The 17,677-nt window shown below is 40.8% G+C and overlaps 1 protein-coding gene across 1 annotated transcript in view; it reads right to left on the reverse strand.

Annotated features, from left to right (window-relative positions):
* myo1g (myosin IG) overlaps positions 1 to 17,677 on the reverse strand; it is a 64,571-nt gene that overhangs the window by 24,477 nt on the left and 22,417 nt on the right. Inside the window, exons 13-21 of the mRNA XM_036145724.1 lie at positions 17,126 to 17,196; positions 11,145 to 11,219; positions 10,887 to 11,019; positions 8,373 to 8,539; positions 7,123 to 7,330; positions 6,459 to 6,682; positions 5,233 to 5,377; positions 2,007 to 2,111; positions 1,478 to 1,591 (exon numbers count right to left, since the gene is read on the reverse strand). Of these exons, the coding sequence (XP_036001617.1) occupies positions 1,478 to 1,591; positions 2,007 to 2,111; positions 5,233 to 5,377; positions 6,459 to 6,682; positions 7,123 to 7,330; positions 8,373 to 8,539; positions 10,887 to 11,019; positions 11,145 to 11,219; positions 17,126 to 17,196 (1,242 nt within the window). The remainder of the gene's footprint in view (positions 1 to 1,477; positions 1,592 to 2,006; positions 2,112 to 5,232; positions 5,378 to 6,458; positions 6,683 to 7,122; positions 7,331 to 8,372; positions 8,540 to 10,886; positions 11,020 to 11,144; positions 11,220 to 17,125; positions 17,197 to 17,677) is intronic.

The raw sequence follows: 17,677 nt of genomic DNA on the forward strand, positions 1-17,677 counted from the left end.
TGAGTTTGAAGAGGACCCACAGTAAGAGCCCGACCCGCATTGCTCCACGCTAGGATCTGGGTCTGACGCTGTCCAGTGAGGATACTTATCTTGGCTCACACTCGGAGGACAAAAAAAAAAAAAAAAAAAACTTTGAATGCAAAAAGATTAAAGCTTGAAGCCCGTAGCTGGATGCCAACTCTGAATAAAGCCCTGAGGAAAAATGGATCGCAACGGTAGCATGGAAAGTAATCACTCCCCTTGAATTTTCCCACTTTGGTCAGATTCAAAGTGGGGAAGCGAATGAATTGGAAATGTCAGAACTTTGTAGAACCACCTCAGCAGCAGGAATTTTGGGGTTTGTTGTCGACCTTTTGGAAACTGAGAGCTACTTCATCGGTACTGTGTCACATGAAAGGTTACCTGTACAAACCTTTGAACTAGAAGAGTCAGAGCTCACCTCAACTTTATGTAAAATAAACATGTTTTAATGCATTTATCATTCTAAATCTATGTAAGTGCAGGTATGATTAAAAAGGAAGTGCAACTAAATAAAATAAAATTTTAGATGCAGCTCACTGGAGGGTTGTGCTCATTTTGAACAGCTTGAGGGCCCCACATGTGGCCCTTGAAGGCCACGGGCCCCATGTTGGTGACCCCTGGGCCATTTTCCCATTCTTCTCCTCAAAATACCTCAAATTAAATCTGATTAGATGGAGAACATCAACAAACATCAGTTTTCAAATCCTTCCATACATTCCCATCTCCCCATTTACTTCAACCTGCTTTTTAAAGGACTTTTTGAAATTGATGGATTTTCCTCCGAATAAAGTCCTGACACAGTTACTATAACAATTTAGCTCTTTTTTAGTAGAGATGAAAGTATTAACGGACATGACGGGACGTTTATTGTAACTTTTTCACAAGGAAAAACGTCAATGTGCTCTCAGAAAAACTCTTTCATTCACACAAACCTGGACTTGTGTGCCTAACGATCCATTTTATTATTTGTAAGACCCTCTGAGGCCAGAACCAGTTCAGAACGAGCAGTTAGACTCGCGTTAAACCAGAAAGTTGCTGATTAAGGGACTTCTAAAGGAAGTTAATTACACGGGATTTTATTGAGGGGTTTCAGGGTAAAGGGGGCTGGAAATAAACGTACGCCACAGTTTTTAAGTTTTATTAGGAAAGAAAATAAAAACCATCCATATTTTACTCTCCACTTCACATGGATGTAATACTTTGCGTTGGTGAAGTTTGTGACAAAATGTGAGAAAGTTCAAGGAGTACGCGTATTTTTGCAAGGCGCTATAACAGATTTTTAACGGGGTTTAATTATAATAACAAAAACCAGCAATAATGGCGACTTAATCCTTGAGGATAACACTTTGGCGTCTCTGTGAACGTCGGTGTGAGAGAGTTAATTTATTCACTGGAGAGTCTCTGAAAGGGTTGCTAATGTGTGCGCGTGTCTCAGCGCGCCCGTGTGAGTGCTTACCGAGTCCAAAGGCAGCCTTTTCAGAACCTTGTACTGCTTCTTGGGTTCTAATTTGTAGACGTACTTGTCCGTGACGAGCAGGGCTCGGTCTGTGCTTTTGTTGAATCGGTTCACCTGGGAGAGAACAGAAGGAACGTTCAGACACTTTCTGCTCCCCGGGAACTCTTCTCCTGCAGCTTGTTGTCGTTTTAAAACATTTCTTATCAGATTAAATCATAATTAAAGAGGATTCAGTTATTTCTTTTATTTATATTCTCATCAAAGCTTTCACATATTTAAATGCTATGAATCTTGTAATTATTGCTGCCCAATTTTTCCCTCCAGTGGAAATTCATCACAGAGTGAAACTTTATGACTGAATTAAGAGCATCGGAGCCCCTTTCAGAATCACTGAGGCTTTTATTCACAGTTTGAAACATTTTAATCTTTAATTTAATGATTAAAGCAAAAGGAGAACATCTCCAGGGATATAAGGAAGGAGCAAATACTGATGGTTATGAGGCATTTCCTCCTAGCTGGGCAGCCGTACCTTCCTACAGAAGCCAGAGAAGACAACCTGACCGTAGCCATCTTTGCTCTTCAGCTCTTTGGAGACTCTGATGAAGGCAGAGCTGGTCTGAGGGCAGTCCCGCACCTGCAACAGCAAAACATTAACAGAGAGAGGTCGGCTGAAGTCCCAGTAGCTGCAGCGCAGATGTTGATGTGCCGCAGGAATGCATTTTGTCATTAGTCCAGACTGGGTGACCTTCCCTCGGCCTCCTAAGGCTTTTTATGGCATTAAATCCATAAGTAGCAGATCAAAGCTTGGAGACCGAGGCTACCGTCACAAGACGAGGAGCTGGAGAGGAGCAGCAAAGCTGAAACTGCAGATTTCATTTCAGACTTACTGACCCAGAAAGAACCAGAGGATCTTAGTAACGTGTCTCAAGTCGTTTTGGGTTTTATTAACATGCATGCATGGTCAGAAATCACGCTAAAACAGGATTCTCTGAGTGGAGGATGGGATCAGAATCACCAGACAGTTTGGTATTAATGGTAAAGATGTGCTCTGCAGAGAGAAACTCGTTAACGCCAGCAGAGAACAGCCTGCAGCTCTGGTAGAGAGACACTGGTGTCAGGATGAGCTCATGTAACAATAGAACTGCCAGATAAAATATTCCATAATATTCTATTATGTCTATCAGATAAAAGGTTTTTATCTGATGTTTTTCTGTTCCTGATAGCCTTGTTCTACATCGGTTAAGATGTGTGCTTCACACTGTCAGAGGAGGAGACATTAGCTTTGGCTTTAAATATGTAAGCAACTGTCCAATTTCCACGTTTAATCATCAAAACGCAGGTAAAAATAGGCCTGAGGTATCAGCAGCAGTGGGTGGGGCAGTTTAACAGACATCATCAATTAGCATCAGTATCGGCTGGTAAGGAACATATATATATATATATATATATATATATATATATATATATATATATATATATATATATATATATATATATATATATATACTGATAACAGTATCTGATACTGTTATCAGCCCAAATTTTCATAACGGTGCGCCCCTAACCAAAGCAATCTTATTACCAGTGGAAAAAGTGGTTGTTTATTCTCTCTGTGTTCCAACAGATTTTCTACCTCAAAAATCATATTATTTTTCAAAATGAATAAAAAAACATGAATTTGCAGTAGACATTTCTACAGCAGTTTTAAAATGAAAACGCGTAAGACGGAGAGACGCATGAGAATCAACAAAAAAGTCTGGAAACATGCATAGTTGTCCACCCTAATTCTATTTTTCAATTCTTATCCAGATCTGTAAAATATTTGAATAAAAACTCTGTATTTTCTGTGTTTCTGACCATTATAACTCGCCCTTTCTGGACTCATCGTTTGGTCAAACTTCTGTATTTCACAGCTTCTCCGTTTCGGCAGAACAGAATATTTCTATGGAAAGTTCTGCTGTTGGACACACATGAAACCAGAACCAATTACTGGACATTCTATGAGGCTTTTACGTCTATAATTGCTAAAGGTAGATAAAAAGCTCCTTTCTAGGTTCCAGCAGTGACCATGGTCTTCTTATGGTTCCTATGCTCCACTGATCTGGAACAAACTCCCAGAAAACTGTTAAAGAGTTCCTTTAAATCAAGATTAAAAACATTTGTTTGATTACCTTTGGCTGTTCTAGTTAAACTGTTTTACTGAAACATCATTAATTCAAGTTTGAACTGTTTTTAATATTTGCTTTTATTCCATTGCTTTTATTTTATTCCAACTTGCTTTTATTCTGTCTTATTTTCCTATATTTTAATCATGTAAAGCACTTTGCGTTGTCTTTGTACTGAAATGTGCTATGCAGATTAATTTGCCTTGCCTTATAGTTATAACAACGTGGGTTTCGTCGGAGTCCTGAAAACAAACTTCAGTGTCAAAGCAAAACTCTTTGCAAACTTTATGAATATTCACTCCTGAATATCATAGCTTAAATTCTCATATGTGTCTTGCAAATGTTGTTATTCACAACTGTCTTATAATCCCCAAAAGCTGTGCAAGCTCTACGGTTTCTGACAGCGACCCCTCCATTAGGCCTGAAACCGTAATTAGTTTCTGAACTCCCAGTAGCTGATACATTTTCTGGTTAATGTTCTGATCCTGCAGTCGAGTTTCACCAGAAAAGATTAAAAAAACTTCTGGTTAGAAACATTTCTTCTGAAAACAGCTATCTTGAACCTCTTGAGTCGTGTTTAATAAATCATGATTTCAGATCAGTGCATGCTCTTTACACACAGACCCGTGGAATAAACGCAGTCACATGAGCCTGAAGCCCTGGAGGAGGCCAGCGAGTCACGGGCCGCCTGACAAACTGAACGGGGAGAAACTCAGGACTCGGTCACGCTGGAGCGGCCGGAAGGCGTCTTTAAAGCCACCAAGCAACCTCAGATCAGCAGCTAAATGAGGCAACAGTGGGAATCATTAAAGCGGAGCTGGCAGCGCCGTCCTGCCTCGGTCATGCTCCGTAGCCCGAGGCGCGTCACACGCGGCGTATACATCCACAACAACAGATGATTTTCTGTCATCCTATACAGAGCTGGCCATTCAAGTCTTGTTTACCGAGACCGAATGGAGCGGAAAATTTCTGCCTGCAGCAGGACACAAACTGTGGATTTTCCCCGTTTTTTTACGCTGAACTGTTTGTGGCAACCAAAGTTCAAGCCGACAGAAAAAAACCTCAGAGAACTTTGAGAACAAAGAGCTAAAAGGTTTTCTTCTGTTAAGGAGATCAAAAAGCATTTCTGTCTCTTTAAAACCTTAGAAGATAAATCAGAAAACATCACATTGACATTGCTGCGAACACATATTTACCCAGATTTCTGTCAACACGTAAAATGTTTCAGATCAAACAGATTTTTATATCAGACAAAGAGAAATGCGAGATGCAGGAAATTACTGTGATTCAATGTGGAACGATGAGTTCAATTTCACTAGACACACCCAGGTCTGATAACGGCCAGACCTTAATTACTAAACAGAACCCATCCATCAAACACGGTGGTGGCAGCATCATGCTGTGGGGATGCATTTCTGCAGCAGGGCTGGGAATCTGGGAGGATGGGTGGAGCTGAAAACAGGATTATTCTGGAGGAAAACCCCGTTGAGCAGGAACTAAATTAGCTAATTTATGGTACGTGGAAGGTAACAATTAGAACAGAGGATCTTTGGATTCATACTCCCGTGTTTGCCTGTGTGTGTTTCTCACGTTTGAAAGGTAGTCTCTCTCCCAGGCCCGGCCGATGCCCCAGTCCTTCCTCTCTCCGCTCAGAGAGCTCAGCGCCGCCACCTTGGCTCGCACCTCCAACATGTCAGACGGAGGAATGTTCTTCACGATCTGCCTCGCCCACCACCTGACGGCAGCAATCAGAGCAAGACGCGTCAAGAGGTTTACGTCAACGCTCCAACGAGCGCAGAATTTACCCAGGAACAGGCTAGCCCGCTTTCACCATATACACTAAATAAAATTAATAGAAACATTAAAATTGACTTCATCTTGATCCTAAATGTTTTGGCAATGCAGCGGGTTTATTAGGCGGCTAATTCAGTTTGACAAAACACATTCTGTGGTTGGGCTCTCTGAAATTGCCCAAGGAAAAAGAGCACATGCCAGTACAAAATACTGCATTACTTGGGGAGGAAAATAAATTAAAAAAAAAACTACCAAAAACAATTAAAAGTCAAATATACTGCTCAAATCTGGAAGCTCCTGACCTTTCAAAGCTGTAAAAATAGTGTAAAACATTTATTTAACGCAAAGTATCAACCTCTTTAATTGTTAGCATTAGCTAGCTGTCTTTTTCCACTCCATGCAGAAACGTTAGCGTCATCATAGCAACCAGTGACTTGGCAGTTTTTTGTTGAACTTCCCATCATGCCTTTCTCTCAGAGACCCTGTTAAAGTCTTTGTGATGTAATCTTTGATTGAAGTTAAACGAGAACCGAAGACAAACCAGGAAAGTCGAGACCGTTAACGACGGCGCAGACGCTAACTAGAGCCAGAGCATGCTAAGCTAAGCTAGCTTAGCTCAAAATGCAGAGTTTCTGTTTTCTGCTTTGACTGGAACTAAATAGAGCCATTACTTCTGGGTATTACTTAAGCTTGTTGTAATTTCCCTGTTTATAAATGTATTATTTATATCAAACTGTCAGGATGTACAAATCACACTCTGGTACATTTTTTAGTTTTTTTTTTTTGTACGTAGTTTGTTGCTGTTTGTTATGCTGCATATTTTACACATTTCAGGTCCCCTTACTCAGGAAAATATTTGTTAAAAATATAGAAAGCCAAATCGTCACATATTTCCACGCTTAAGGATGTGTGATGGAGTCTTATATATGCCGTTAAATACACCATTATTTACTTAATGAGAAAGTCACGTGATGAGCTGTCTGATATTTGCTGCACGGTCAAATCAGTTTGTCGGCTCTCACCTGCGATGCAGCATGGTTGTGATGTTGTGAAACTGGGCCAGAGCTGCGGGCGGTGCGGGCCACTCCACGCTCTTCCCATAGTCCGGCATCGTGCGCACGCCTGCAAACCTACGCTCCACCTCCCAGAAGTGGGCCTTGACTTTGTAGCGCTTGTAGCAGCCCATGATGGCGTAGATGGCTCGCATCCGCCTGCACCTGAGACGGGCGAGAGCGCCTCGCCACACCTGATGGGTGAGGAAAAAAAGAGCAAGAGAAAATCTTCGAGTCCCGCTGAGCTGAGAGAACCTTTAACTGTAGTCTGAGACTCATCTGCAGTCTTTAAAATAGGCCATGGAGGAGAGGAGGGAAGGCTTTTCCACTGAGGCGGAGAGGTAATTGACTTTAATGTAACTGTGATCTGGAGCTCATTAATTTTCCCAATTATTGTTACCGGAAATTAAGATTCAAACTGGCAGATGAGTCAAATACAACCCCTGGAAGCACATATTCATGAGACTGAGACAAAACTGAAATATGATCTGAAACCCCCTAATTAAACATGGAATATAATCTGATTAGTGCGTCCTCGTTAAAAACGTGCAGCGTTTTAAACACAGCACTGACGTCGGGACTCTGAAGCATCGCTGGCTGATAATCTGACGTGGATGGAGGTCTCAGGGCTCACCTTTTGCAGGAATAGCACCAGGATGGGGATGAGGGTGGCCCTCTCCTGCTCCAGGGTGAAGAGAGTCCGCGGCGTTCGCACAAACAGCTTGGTGTGGCCGTACGCCACGTCGCCCTGGAAGCCGTGCTGCGTGATGATGGCCTCCACGGCCTCCCGGTCCGTGGCCATCAGGTGGTTGGGCCAGGTGTACTCGCAGGTCATTTTGTACCTGAACAGTGACAGGAATCTATCCGTTAACATTCACACTTTGTTTTAAACGCGTGTTTTTACCATTTCATTAATAATTTATGAAATAAAAACAACAGACAAGTTCTTTCTTGGTGAAATTGGCTCATGTTCTGTGGTGAACAGTTTTGATCTGTGTGAACTGAGCTTGGTTAAACGTGAATTGGACCGAATCGATTCTGCACATGCTCAGACAGAGCGTCTCATCACAGAGACGTACGATTGGCTAATCAGCATTTTCCACCGCTTAAAACGCTCAAATGATAAGGTAGATGCGTATCCAGATGGCTTTAATATTCAGGATTTCTCTTCTTTACCGTTTAAACTTAAAACACTTTAAATTGAGGAATTTTAAGAAAATCGTTGTAGCTGTCTGGAAATCGCCCGGTTCCGAAAGCATTACAGTGTCTATGTTCTTTCATCCAACTTTTATAACTTTGGAATGATAATAAAATTGACTTTATATAAAATAAACCTGCACTTTAGGCTTCTTCCTAAATAATAAATATAATCCATCAGTTGTCTGTACTAGCCACTGACCCTTGCAGGGTTGGGTGGGTTGGGGGAGATGCAAACTCCATGCAAAAAGAACCTAGTCTGGGATTTGAACCCCAGACCTTCTTGCTGCAAAGCAACAGTGCTGCCAAATGCTCCCCTGTGCAGCCCATAATAATAAAAAAACCTCAACCTGATATTATCCGTCTTTCTAATAGACCACTGGACTTTTTGCAAACACTATGACTATAAAAACATATTTCCTGTTCATAATGTGACTTTTAAGAAATTATATTTAATGTTTGCTTTACCTGGACCAACATAATAACTGATTGAAACGCACATTAAAATATAACTGACAGGGGAAAAGGTGCTGGAAGCATCCCAAGGCTCCCCTCATTCAGAGCGGTTCTGGCACTTTTCATGCAGATGTGATGAACAAAAACACTCGGGGCGTACGCAGCTTCCTCACAGAGGAGTTCATCAGAGGAGGAGTCGACAGAAGGAGAACGGCGAACACGACGCCCTACCTCTGCAGGAAGCGCGGGTACTGCTGCCTGTAGGCGAAGCCGGCCCTGCGAACCATCACGTTCTCCAGCAGACCCAGGTAGGCCACCTGGTGCTGACAGCGGGCGTCGTCAAACAACACCGGGGACTTCATCTCGTTGGGTTTGATGCATCGCACGTAGTACGGCTCCTTAAAGACCAAACATGAGGCAAAGCGTTAGTGACTTTATGTCAGTGCTGCATGGCTGCAGGGTCGAGCCGCTCTGCATCCTTAAGTCAGATCTGATCTCCAGCAGGACTGCCAGCTGCAGCCACGCACCCTCCCCTCTGGCTTGTGCATGCAGAAAAGCAGTAATATTGCACTAACTGTTGCTCTTTTTACCTGATCAAAAGTCTAGCTCTCTTAGGCTGCAGTTTGTTCATAAATAAACTGCTGTAAACACGCGAGGCTCAGGCTGAGCGCGCTGACCTGCATCACAGGCTGCAGCTGAGCCTCGACCCACATGCAGCTCTGTGGCTTAATTAGCAGCACATCAAACTGCACAGCGAACACTCGCAGGACAAAAACAGAAAAGCAATCAACCGAGAAAAATGATATTCTGCCAATGAAGAAGCTTCCTGACACCAAAGCGCTGCTGTCAGCCGTGTCCACGATGCCTGTGCACCCCAGCAGAGAGCTGAGTGTTCTTCTAACCTGACCTGAATAAAAACAAAGGTTAGCAGAAGATTTTTCTTTATTTTCTACCCCAGAAAACCTCAAGACCAGATGCTCAAACAGCCGACAGCAGGTCAGCCCAAAATAACAGCAGGAAATGCCAGACTTCAGTCCATCAGCAGAGGTGAGCGCTCTGTTTTAGGTTCAACGCACTTCCTTCTCCCCATCAGGAGGCAAGAGGAAGACAAGACAGAAACAGGTTACTCTCCGACATCAGGCAGCGTTATGGACAGAGCCGGACAGTAACGGAGTACATTTACTTGAGTACAGTACTTAAGTACAATTTTGAGGGATCTGTACTTTACTCGAGTATAATTTTTGGGGAGTACTCATGACTTTACTCAAGTACATCTGAGAGGTAAATATTGTACTCTTTACTCCGCTACATTTCTATCCATAACTGTGAGTAAAAAAAAAATCTTCTAAAAAAATAAAATAAAATAAAAAAATCTCGGAAACCTTTAATTTGTTGTTTCCCTCTCAAACGTGATTGGATTGTGCAGGCGGCAAGGCGCCACTGATTGGGACAGCTTATCAGCAATCACATTCAGCTTTCCGCCGAAATCAACTCCATGGTCAGATTTATTAGACAAGAGACGAACAATGGATGAAGACGCAGCAGTTCCATCCCGGGAATGTGTCAACCCGTGGCCCCACCTCGCCCGACTATTTCAATTTTCGGAACAATTGAATGATAGTTTTCGCTTCAAGTGTTTGCTGTGTTTACCCAAACAGAACTTCATCACTGCCTACAAAAATTAAGCCGAGCATTTGGTTTGATGTTCTTTAGTATGCGGTGTGTTTAACACAGTCAGGTTCAAATGTGGGTGCAAAAAAATCCGTTCAAACTCTAGCAGAGGTTTGTCAGAGTGTTGCCATTGTGCTACTGCCTTGTGAGAAATGTTAAATAAAGCAACATGGTAAAAAGATTAAATGACTTGGTTTTACTTTCAATTCCTTTTACATTCTCCAAGGTATTAACATTAACATTTTTCATAACTCGATGTGTAGGATATTTCTGTACATAAATGTAAGCACTGTGGCAGTAGTAATGCAATATTTAGAAAATGTACTCTTGATACTCAAGTACTTTTAAAAACAAGTACTTCAGTACTTTTACTTAAGTAGACATCTGACTGCAGTACTTTTACTTGTACTTGAGTAAAATTTTGCAAGGGGTATCTGTACTTTTACTCAAGTAATGAAGCTGTGTACTCTGTCCGCCTCTGGTTATGGATACATGCTCACGTTGGACAGCTGCATCTTTTCATTAATTTCCTGCAACAATTCTGTATAAAAATTACAGAATAGGCCAAAACAGGCCAAATTTCTGTAATATTTCTATTGTTCTTTAATGAACAGAAAAATCTAAATCTCACCGACCTCCATAAAAGTGACTCTAACATGATGAATTATTGAACTATGGGTTCAGATACATCTAAAGGGGAGATCAATTAGTAACCAGGTGCTGCTAAATCAGCTAATTAACTCACCATCACCAGCGCTAACACATCTGACAAATAAACAGTTTAATCAGTCTGGCTGCTCAGAAGGGTTGAAGGAGAAAGAACCAAGATGGCAGCAGGACTGAGGTTACAACCTTTGTTAGTTTATATTTTTAAATGCAACGTGTGTCAAATTCTATTGATTTCAGTGTAATTCTGATTTTATTACAAGTAATAAACAGATTAAACTTATAGAAAACTATATCATAGTTGAGCCTTCTAGTATTTAAAGGACAGACTCCCTTTGCTTTTCACAAGCATGAATTAAATCTTAGCCAATTTTTAAATAAAACAGCGCTAAAAGAGAAATGACTGACCTTGCAGGCCAGTTTGTCGACCAAAGCCACGATGGAGTTCTTGAAAAGCGTTGCTGCGGTCAGAGGCCTCTTGGTGACTTCTGTGATGCTCAGCTGACCATCTGGCCACATTTCCTTCAGGACCGGATCGGCACTGTAAGAGAAACGGAAAAAGCTGTGAAACCACCAGAAAGGGGCCAAAGAGACGACAGAACAGAAAACCTGTTTACACATTTAACCCAGGACGGTGGTAGAAAGTGTGACGAGTGTAGCTGGCACCTGTTGTACATGAGCCGCTTGAAATCTTGGAAAAGGAGGTCCTTGTTTTTGTCCAGAAAGCCCTCAACAGAATATCTGCAACACAAAGAGAGAGGGAGAAATATTAGAGGAGATCACAACGAGATCAGAAGAGAAAACACGGCAGAGATGTTGGCTGAAAGGCAGAGACTCTGGGTTATAGAGCATCTGGGGAAATATCCCCACGTTCCCGAGTTATTAGGGTATAAGGCAGCGGGAGATCGCTTATCGCTGCTCCTATACGTCTCAGGGAACTGGATCAATGTGTCCTCAGAGCAAATTTTATTAGTAAAGGAGTAGAAAAGATGAGTTTTCCTCCGAATGTGATAAAAGGTCAAAATAAAGAAATTTACTGAGAAAGGCTGGCAAAGTCATGAAGGGCGATGAACCGTGGAGCTAACCACGACAAAGTCAATGTTTGAGTTCAGGCTGGATTTGAAACGGAAATACGGGCTTCAAGGTGGTAAACACAGACATCTGGCTAGGATTATTATTATTATTATTATTATTATTATTATTATTATTATTATTATTATGAATAATAATTTTTATTATTATTATTTTTATTGTTAATAATAATCATTATTATTATTATTTTATTGTTATTAATTATTATTATAATTCTTATTATTATTATATTGTTATTATTATTATTATTATTATATTGTTATTATTATCATCATCATCATCATTAATATTGTTGTTATTGTTATTATTGTTATTATTATTGTTGTTGTTGTTTTTGTTGTTGTTATTATTATTATTATTATTATTATTATTATTATTATTATTATTAATATTATCGTTATTGTTGTTGTTGTTATTAGTAGTAGTATATTATCTTTATTATTATTATTATCATTGTTATTATTAATATAATTATTATCGTTATTATTATCATCATCATCATTATTATGATTATTGTCGTTATTGTTGTTGTTGTTATTAGTAGTAGTATATTGTTATGATTATGATTATTATTATTGAATGTGTCCTCTGCATTTTACCCCTGACGGCGCAGTCAGCTGCCACTGGGCGACCCCCAGGGGGAATTCTGGAGTTATGCGTCTTGCTCAGGTACCCAGAATGGCAACTTTTGGGATTTGAACCAAAGAACCTGCAGCCTTCCCTGGACGTGGACACTCTGCTCTCTAACCAAAAGGCCGATAATAAATAATTAGCCTATAATGAATAATAAACATCCATCAAGTCCAAAATTTCCAACAGCAGGACTGACAGAAAAATGGATAGTAAAAAAATAAATACATTTCTGATGGCTATAATAAATTAATTAACAGTTGGTGCATTTAAAATCAATATTTAAGATAATTTAGTGATCAAACTTGGCACTTTTTGTTTTCCACACTGATAAATGATATAAATTATCAGTTTGTGTGTAAAACTAATATCTGCACCTAACTAAAGACACAGCTTCCATTTTCCTGAATGCACGACTTATTCTGACCCGCTGGGTCCTCCGTCTGCTTCCACATCCGACCTGAAAGCTCAAACTCTAAACACGTCAGCAGCTCGGCCCGCTGCGCGTCTGCACCCCCGACGCAGCGGCTGGCCTGACAGATGTGTCCTTCTGGCTCAGGAACGCTTTAAACCACCTGACCAGAATGTGGCGAGCGCTCTGAGGAGACGGAACAGTCCGAACTCACAACAACGACGCACAGCCGTCATTTACAGGCTGCAGAGAGGAAGGTGAAGCTCTCCAGAGAAAACCAGGACGATGAAGGTGAGGGAAGGTATACAACCAGGGGGTGAGATAAAGCTGTGCAGCAAAGACATACTAGGTTTGCTGAAAATGCTGCATGTGCAGGTTGGAATACTGCGGGGGATAAAGAAGGCCGACGTCGAAGCGAGCCAGGTGAGGGCTGCAGAACAGAAGGGAGGAAGAAAGAGGAAGAGGAGGGGAGTAAAGTAGGTCAAAGCTTTTGAAAATGGTGTTTTGTGACAGCGGAGGGGAGGGGCAGCGGGTGGTGAGGACGCGGGTATATTTAGCCGGAGTGCAGATAAACACGGACGGGATAGGATGAGACAGCGAGAGGTGACAGCTCAGCTGGAAAGGACCCGGGTGAGGCCGGGTGATGGAGACGTTCAGAGACACCGAGCCACCTGCCATTACCGCGGCGCGCCCTCATCCTGCCCATCACCCAGGTGCTGACCCAGGAGGGCCGTGATTACGCCTACGGCCCGTTAACGCTGCCTTCAAAAACACACAATTTCACCAAAAACCTTCAGAAACACCAGAGAATGTTTTTGTTTCTCAGTTATCTGTGTGGTAAACGGAAAGCTGTAGGTGGCGCTAATTCCCCGACCATAAAAGTCGAATTCAGGGAGACAGAAGTAGAGGAGAATGAACTCCAAACCTGATCCCTGCTGGTTGGCTGTGAAGTTAAAGTCATGCTAAACATTTATTGAGCAAAATCTATTTTTTAAAACCATCTGGGTTTAGGTCCAGTGGCGGCCTGTCAATAGGGGGCGCTATAGCACCAATTAAACACCAATTAAACACACCTGGTTAATTTGTTCTGATGTCAGGATTATTTCCAAACTTTCTCTAAACAATTTCTACAATAGTGCTTTTCTAATTTTACATTTTCATCTTATCTTCATCACTGGTTTTCCTGAGTCTTCAGTCAGAAGGGTAAGCATACTGCTTGCCTAAATTATTTAAAACGATGAAACAAATTAATGATTTATGTTTCTAAGAAGAACTAACTTTGTTATCTTATAAGACAACAGATTTTTACGCTGCCTTTGATCACTAAAACACAATACGGATGTGCTACATAAATAAAAACTAAATCTGGATAGATGGTTGGTATTCTGGAACATTCTTCTGTTTATAGTTTATTTAGCAGTGTCAAACCTATTATACCCAATGTGCTTTACTGAATTAAACATATTTTGTCGTGTCTGAGGTTCCCTCGTGCTCCACCATCATCCCAGTTCCCGAGAAATGCACCAGCACGGGGTTAAATGACCTGGTTCTGATGGTTCTGATTGGTTCTGATGGTTCTGATGGTTCTGATTGGTTCACACCATCACAGGACCCCGGCTGGACCCCCGCAGACCCATCAGCACCGGCGTCCCTCAGGGCCGTGTTCTCAGCCCACTCCTGTTCTGAATGCAGATGACGGCACCGTTACGGTTCTGATCCAGTACGGTGACAGGAAGCATCAGAACCATCAGAACCATCTGGAGCTTAACCCACTTGGGACAGTGGAGATGATGGCGGACGTCCAGAGAACAGACCTTCCCTCCATCCAGGAGAATGGCAGCTAACATCTCTGCAGAGCCACACATCCTGGACACTGTTTAGACTTTCACCTCCAGGTGGCGCTGCAGAGCTTTTCTCTGATGGACACAATGAACACCTTATAGCCTGAAGACTCTGCTATGAAACAAAAACAGCATATTTGCACTAACAGCCTCCTCAAAACAAAAAAATAATATTGGATGTGCATAAATATAAATGTATATATTATTGTTCTTTTATTCCCGCTAAAGTTTATGTATTTACTCTGTTAACGGTTAAAACCAAAGTCCTTGTTTGCGCCCACAATCTCGGCCGATAAAGCTGATTCCCATATATTCTCATTTGTATTTGTCTTTTCATCCTTTTCATGTTTTAATCTTTCTCACTTTCATTTTTGCCCCTAATATTTTGGAGTTTTAACAACTTATATGCACAAAATTGTCTGAGTCCACATTATCTCCACTTACAGAGCATCTGAGATGGTTTTTAAACCGTTTTTAACTTTTCAGACAGACATAATGAACATATTCTTTATAAACTCATTTTATTACTTTAAAAAAATTGCTTGTCCTTTATTACCAAATATCCTGTAATGTGATTTTATTTAGCTACTTTTTATTTTTAGATCAGGGCGTCTTACGGTAAATCTAAACAAAGTAGCATCTGTTTCTGAGATTTATTTGGCTTTCCCAGATTTAAAGAACCCCCGCCATGCTGCACACAGTAATTACTGCCGCATCTCAGACCAAACGGTCTTATCAGCTCGCTCCATCCCTCCTCCTCCCCTTCTCGTGCTCCCTTGACATATTAATGTCCTTCCCTCTGGTCGATTCAGGGCGGTACACGTGAGCGGAGGGGATCTTCAGAAAGCAAAGTCGTGCCGGGTGACTGCTGGCCAGGAGGCCTCATCCGGCGCAGCAGCTCTGGAGAAAAAACTGCTTTAAACCTAGATGCCCAATCAGAAATCAGATTAAAATAAATACTAACGAAAATATTAAAAACTTTGATAAAAGGCTTATTGTCACCCCTGATGTTACCGGTTATAGAAGAGCACAAAAAGTACCTCATCTTGTGTTTTGATCTAATTCTTTGACTTCTTTCCATGGAGTCTAGGGAAATGTAAATAAACCATATTTGGAAACTTTCCAAATAGAAATCTTCTTCCATTCCTCTGAATTATTCCCAGACATTCAGGTTAGATATATAGGTGACACAAAATACTGCAGTTATCGGATTAAAGGTGATTCCCCCAGCAGATGGAAGGTGTAAAATACTGTTAAACTTTAGAGAGAACAGTTTTCACACTGAGTAGCTAGTAGAGTTCATTATATCATTTACAGGTTCTTCCTTTTTCCAATACTACAGCTTATTGTTCCTCTAAATCAGGGATGTCCAAAGTGCGGCGCGGGGGCCATCTGTCGGCCTTGGAATATTTTTGTGTGGCCCCAGGAATGCTGTAAATTTGGCCCTGCAGCAAATGGAGCAGATGCAGATCAGCAATAGAGAATGTTTGACCCAGAAAGTTGGGTAACTGTAACCCTTTTATTTATTAATGTGAATGTCTGAGCCCCTTTTTATGGCCTCTGACAGCTTATACTTCTTTACTTTGGTTTATTAAAATAATGCATGTTTAATCTACTGCTGAGCAGCTAAATTTATTCACAGTAAAATCATTTAGAATTTTGCGTTATTTATGCCCGCAGCGCAAAAAGTGCAAAACTGTGCAAAATGCATTCTCTCCCAGCGAAGTCAAGGCAGCTGAACTGTTCAATAATTATGACATCATCAGAAAAATCAAAGCGTGTTGTAAATACTATGAACTGTCTCTTTAAATGACATTTAATTGTATGACTCAAATCTGGTTTTATCCATTTTACACCGTATCAGTTCCAACAAGCATGAACTGCAGCTGACTACATCTAAACGCTCACTTCATGAAAAGCATGAATATTACCCATATTAAGTTATTAATACACCTCATAACAAAACAGATACAACATTTGTGCAAATTATTTAGAATGCACTCATTTGATATGTGACTTAATTTCTTTTACATTGTAATTTTAATCATATGTTGGCTACGTTTAGTTTCTGGATATGTTTAAAAAATAATGTCTCCAAAATCCTCCACCTCAGCCGGAGGAGATCAACACCTCAACAACCGAGACGTCTAGGATTTTCTTGTGCTTGGGTATTTTAAGCAAGGAGAAAGTTTAACTAGTTTTATAAAGTCATAAAATTAAGTTATAGTCTGTTGCAACATTTGTTGCAAATCCGTGCTGTAAAAAATTAATTGAAATTTAATTAAATGAATGATACTTGATTTTTTTTTTAGTATCTTACCATAAATTGAGTCCAAGTAGTCTGTTTATTAGAATGTTGCACACACTGACTTTGTGATGTGAACTGTGATTTGGTATATTGTGCAGCTTTACTTTCAATCAGAGGTTCCCAAAGTGGAGGTCGGGACATAAATTGATGCTGATTGGCTATTGAGATTAAATATTTCCTGCAATTTTTTAACGTGCCCTTACAAAAATCCAACTTTATTCTCCTAATTTCACAACTTCATTCTCATAATATTATGACTGAATAGATATTGAGTACAGTATTAAGCGGTTAATTCAAACATAGTGGAAAACAGGGATACTTCAAAGACAGCTTGAGTTTATGAATTGCATTATATTGGACTCACGTGACGTCTCCGGCGTAGTGGCGGATGCGGAAGTGTTTCTGGAAGTCCATGGTCTTATCAGTGGGACTGAGCTGGAAATCAAGTAAAGAAAATGTTAGAGGAAAAGTGACATTTCTGGTGTAGTTTCATCCCAAAGAGAGTTTAAACCTTCTTTTCTTTCCTCTGAAGGAAGAGCATGAGGTAAACACTCTACTGCCCCCTGCTGCCTAAACCCAGAACTGCAACTCTCTGCATTTACCTCTTTGTAAAAGCTCTTCTTTCAACATCATAATGCAGCTTTCGCAAAAAAAAAAAAAAACTTTAACTAAAGCAGTCTGTTCCTGGATGATGAGTATTATTTAATGCCTATTGAGAACGAAGACAAAAACTCACAGGAACGCTTTTTAATCAGAGTATAACATCAAGTCAGTTAAACTCCTGGATCATTGATCTGGTCAGTTCAGGCTTTGGAAGTGGAGGCCACAGACATTTTTCCCTCTTCTCATTAGTTTGATTACTTTTCAGTACATTTGCATCAGACCAGGGTCAGAGTCACTACAGGAACTATGAGGG

This window comes from Fundulus heteroclitus, chromosome 13 (assembly GCF_011125445.2).
Source record: "Fundulus heteroclitus isolate FHET01 chromosome 13, MU-UCD_Fhet_4.1, whole genome shotgun sequence".
NCBI classification, from domain to species: domain Eukaryota; kingdom Metazoa; phylum Chordata; class Actinopteri; order Cyprinodontiformes; family Fundulidae; genus Fundulus; species Fundulus heteroclitus.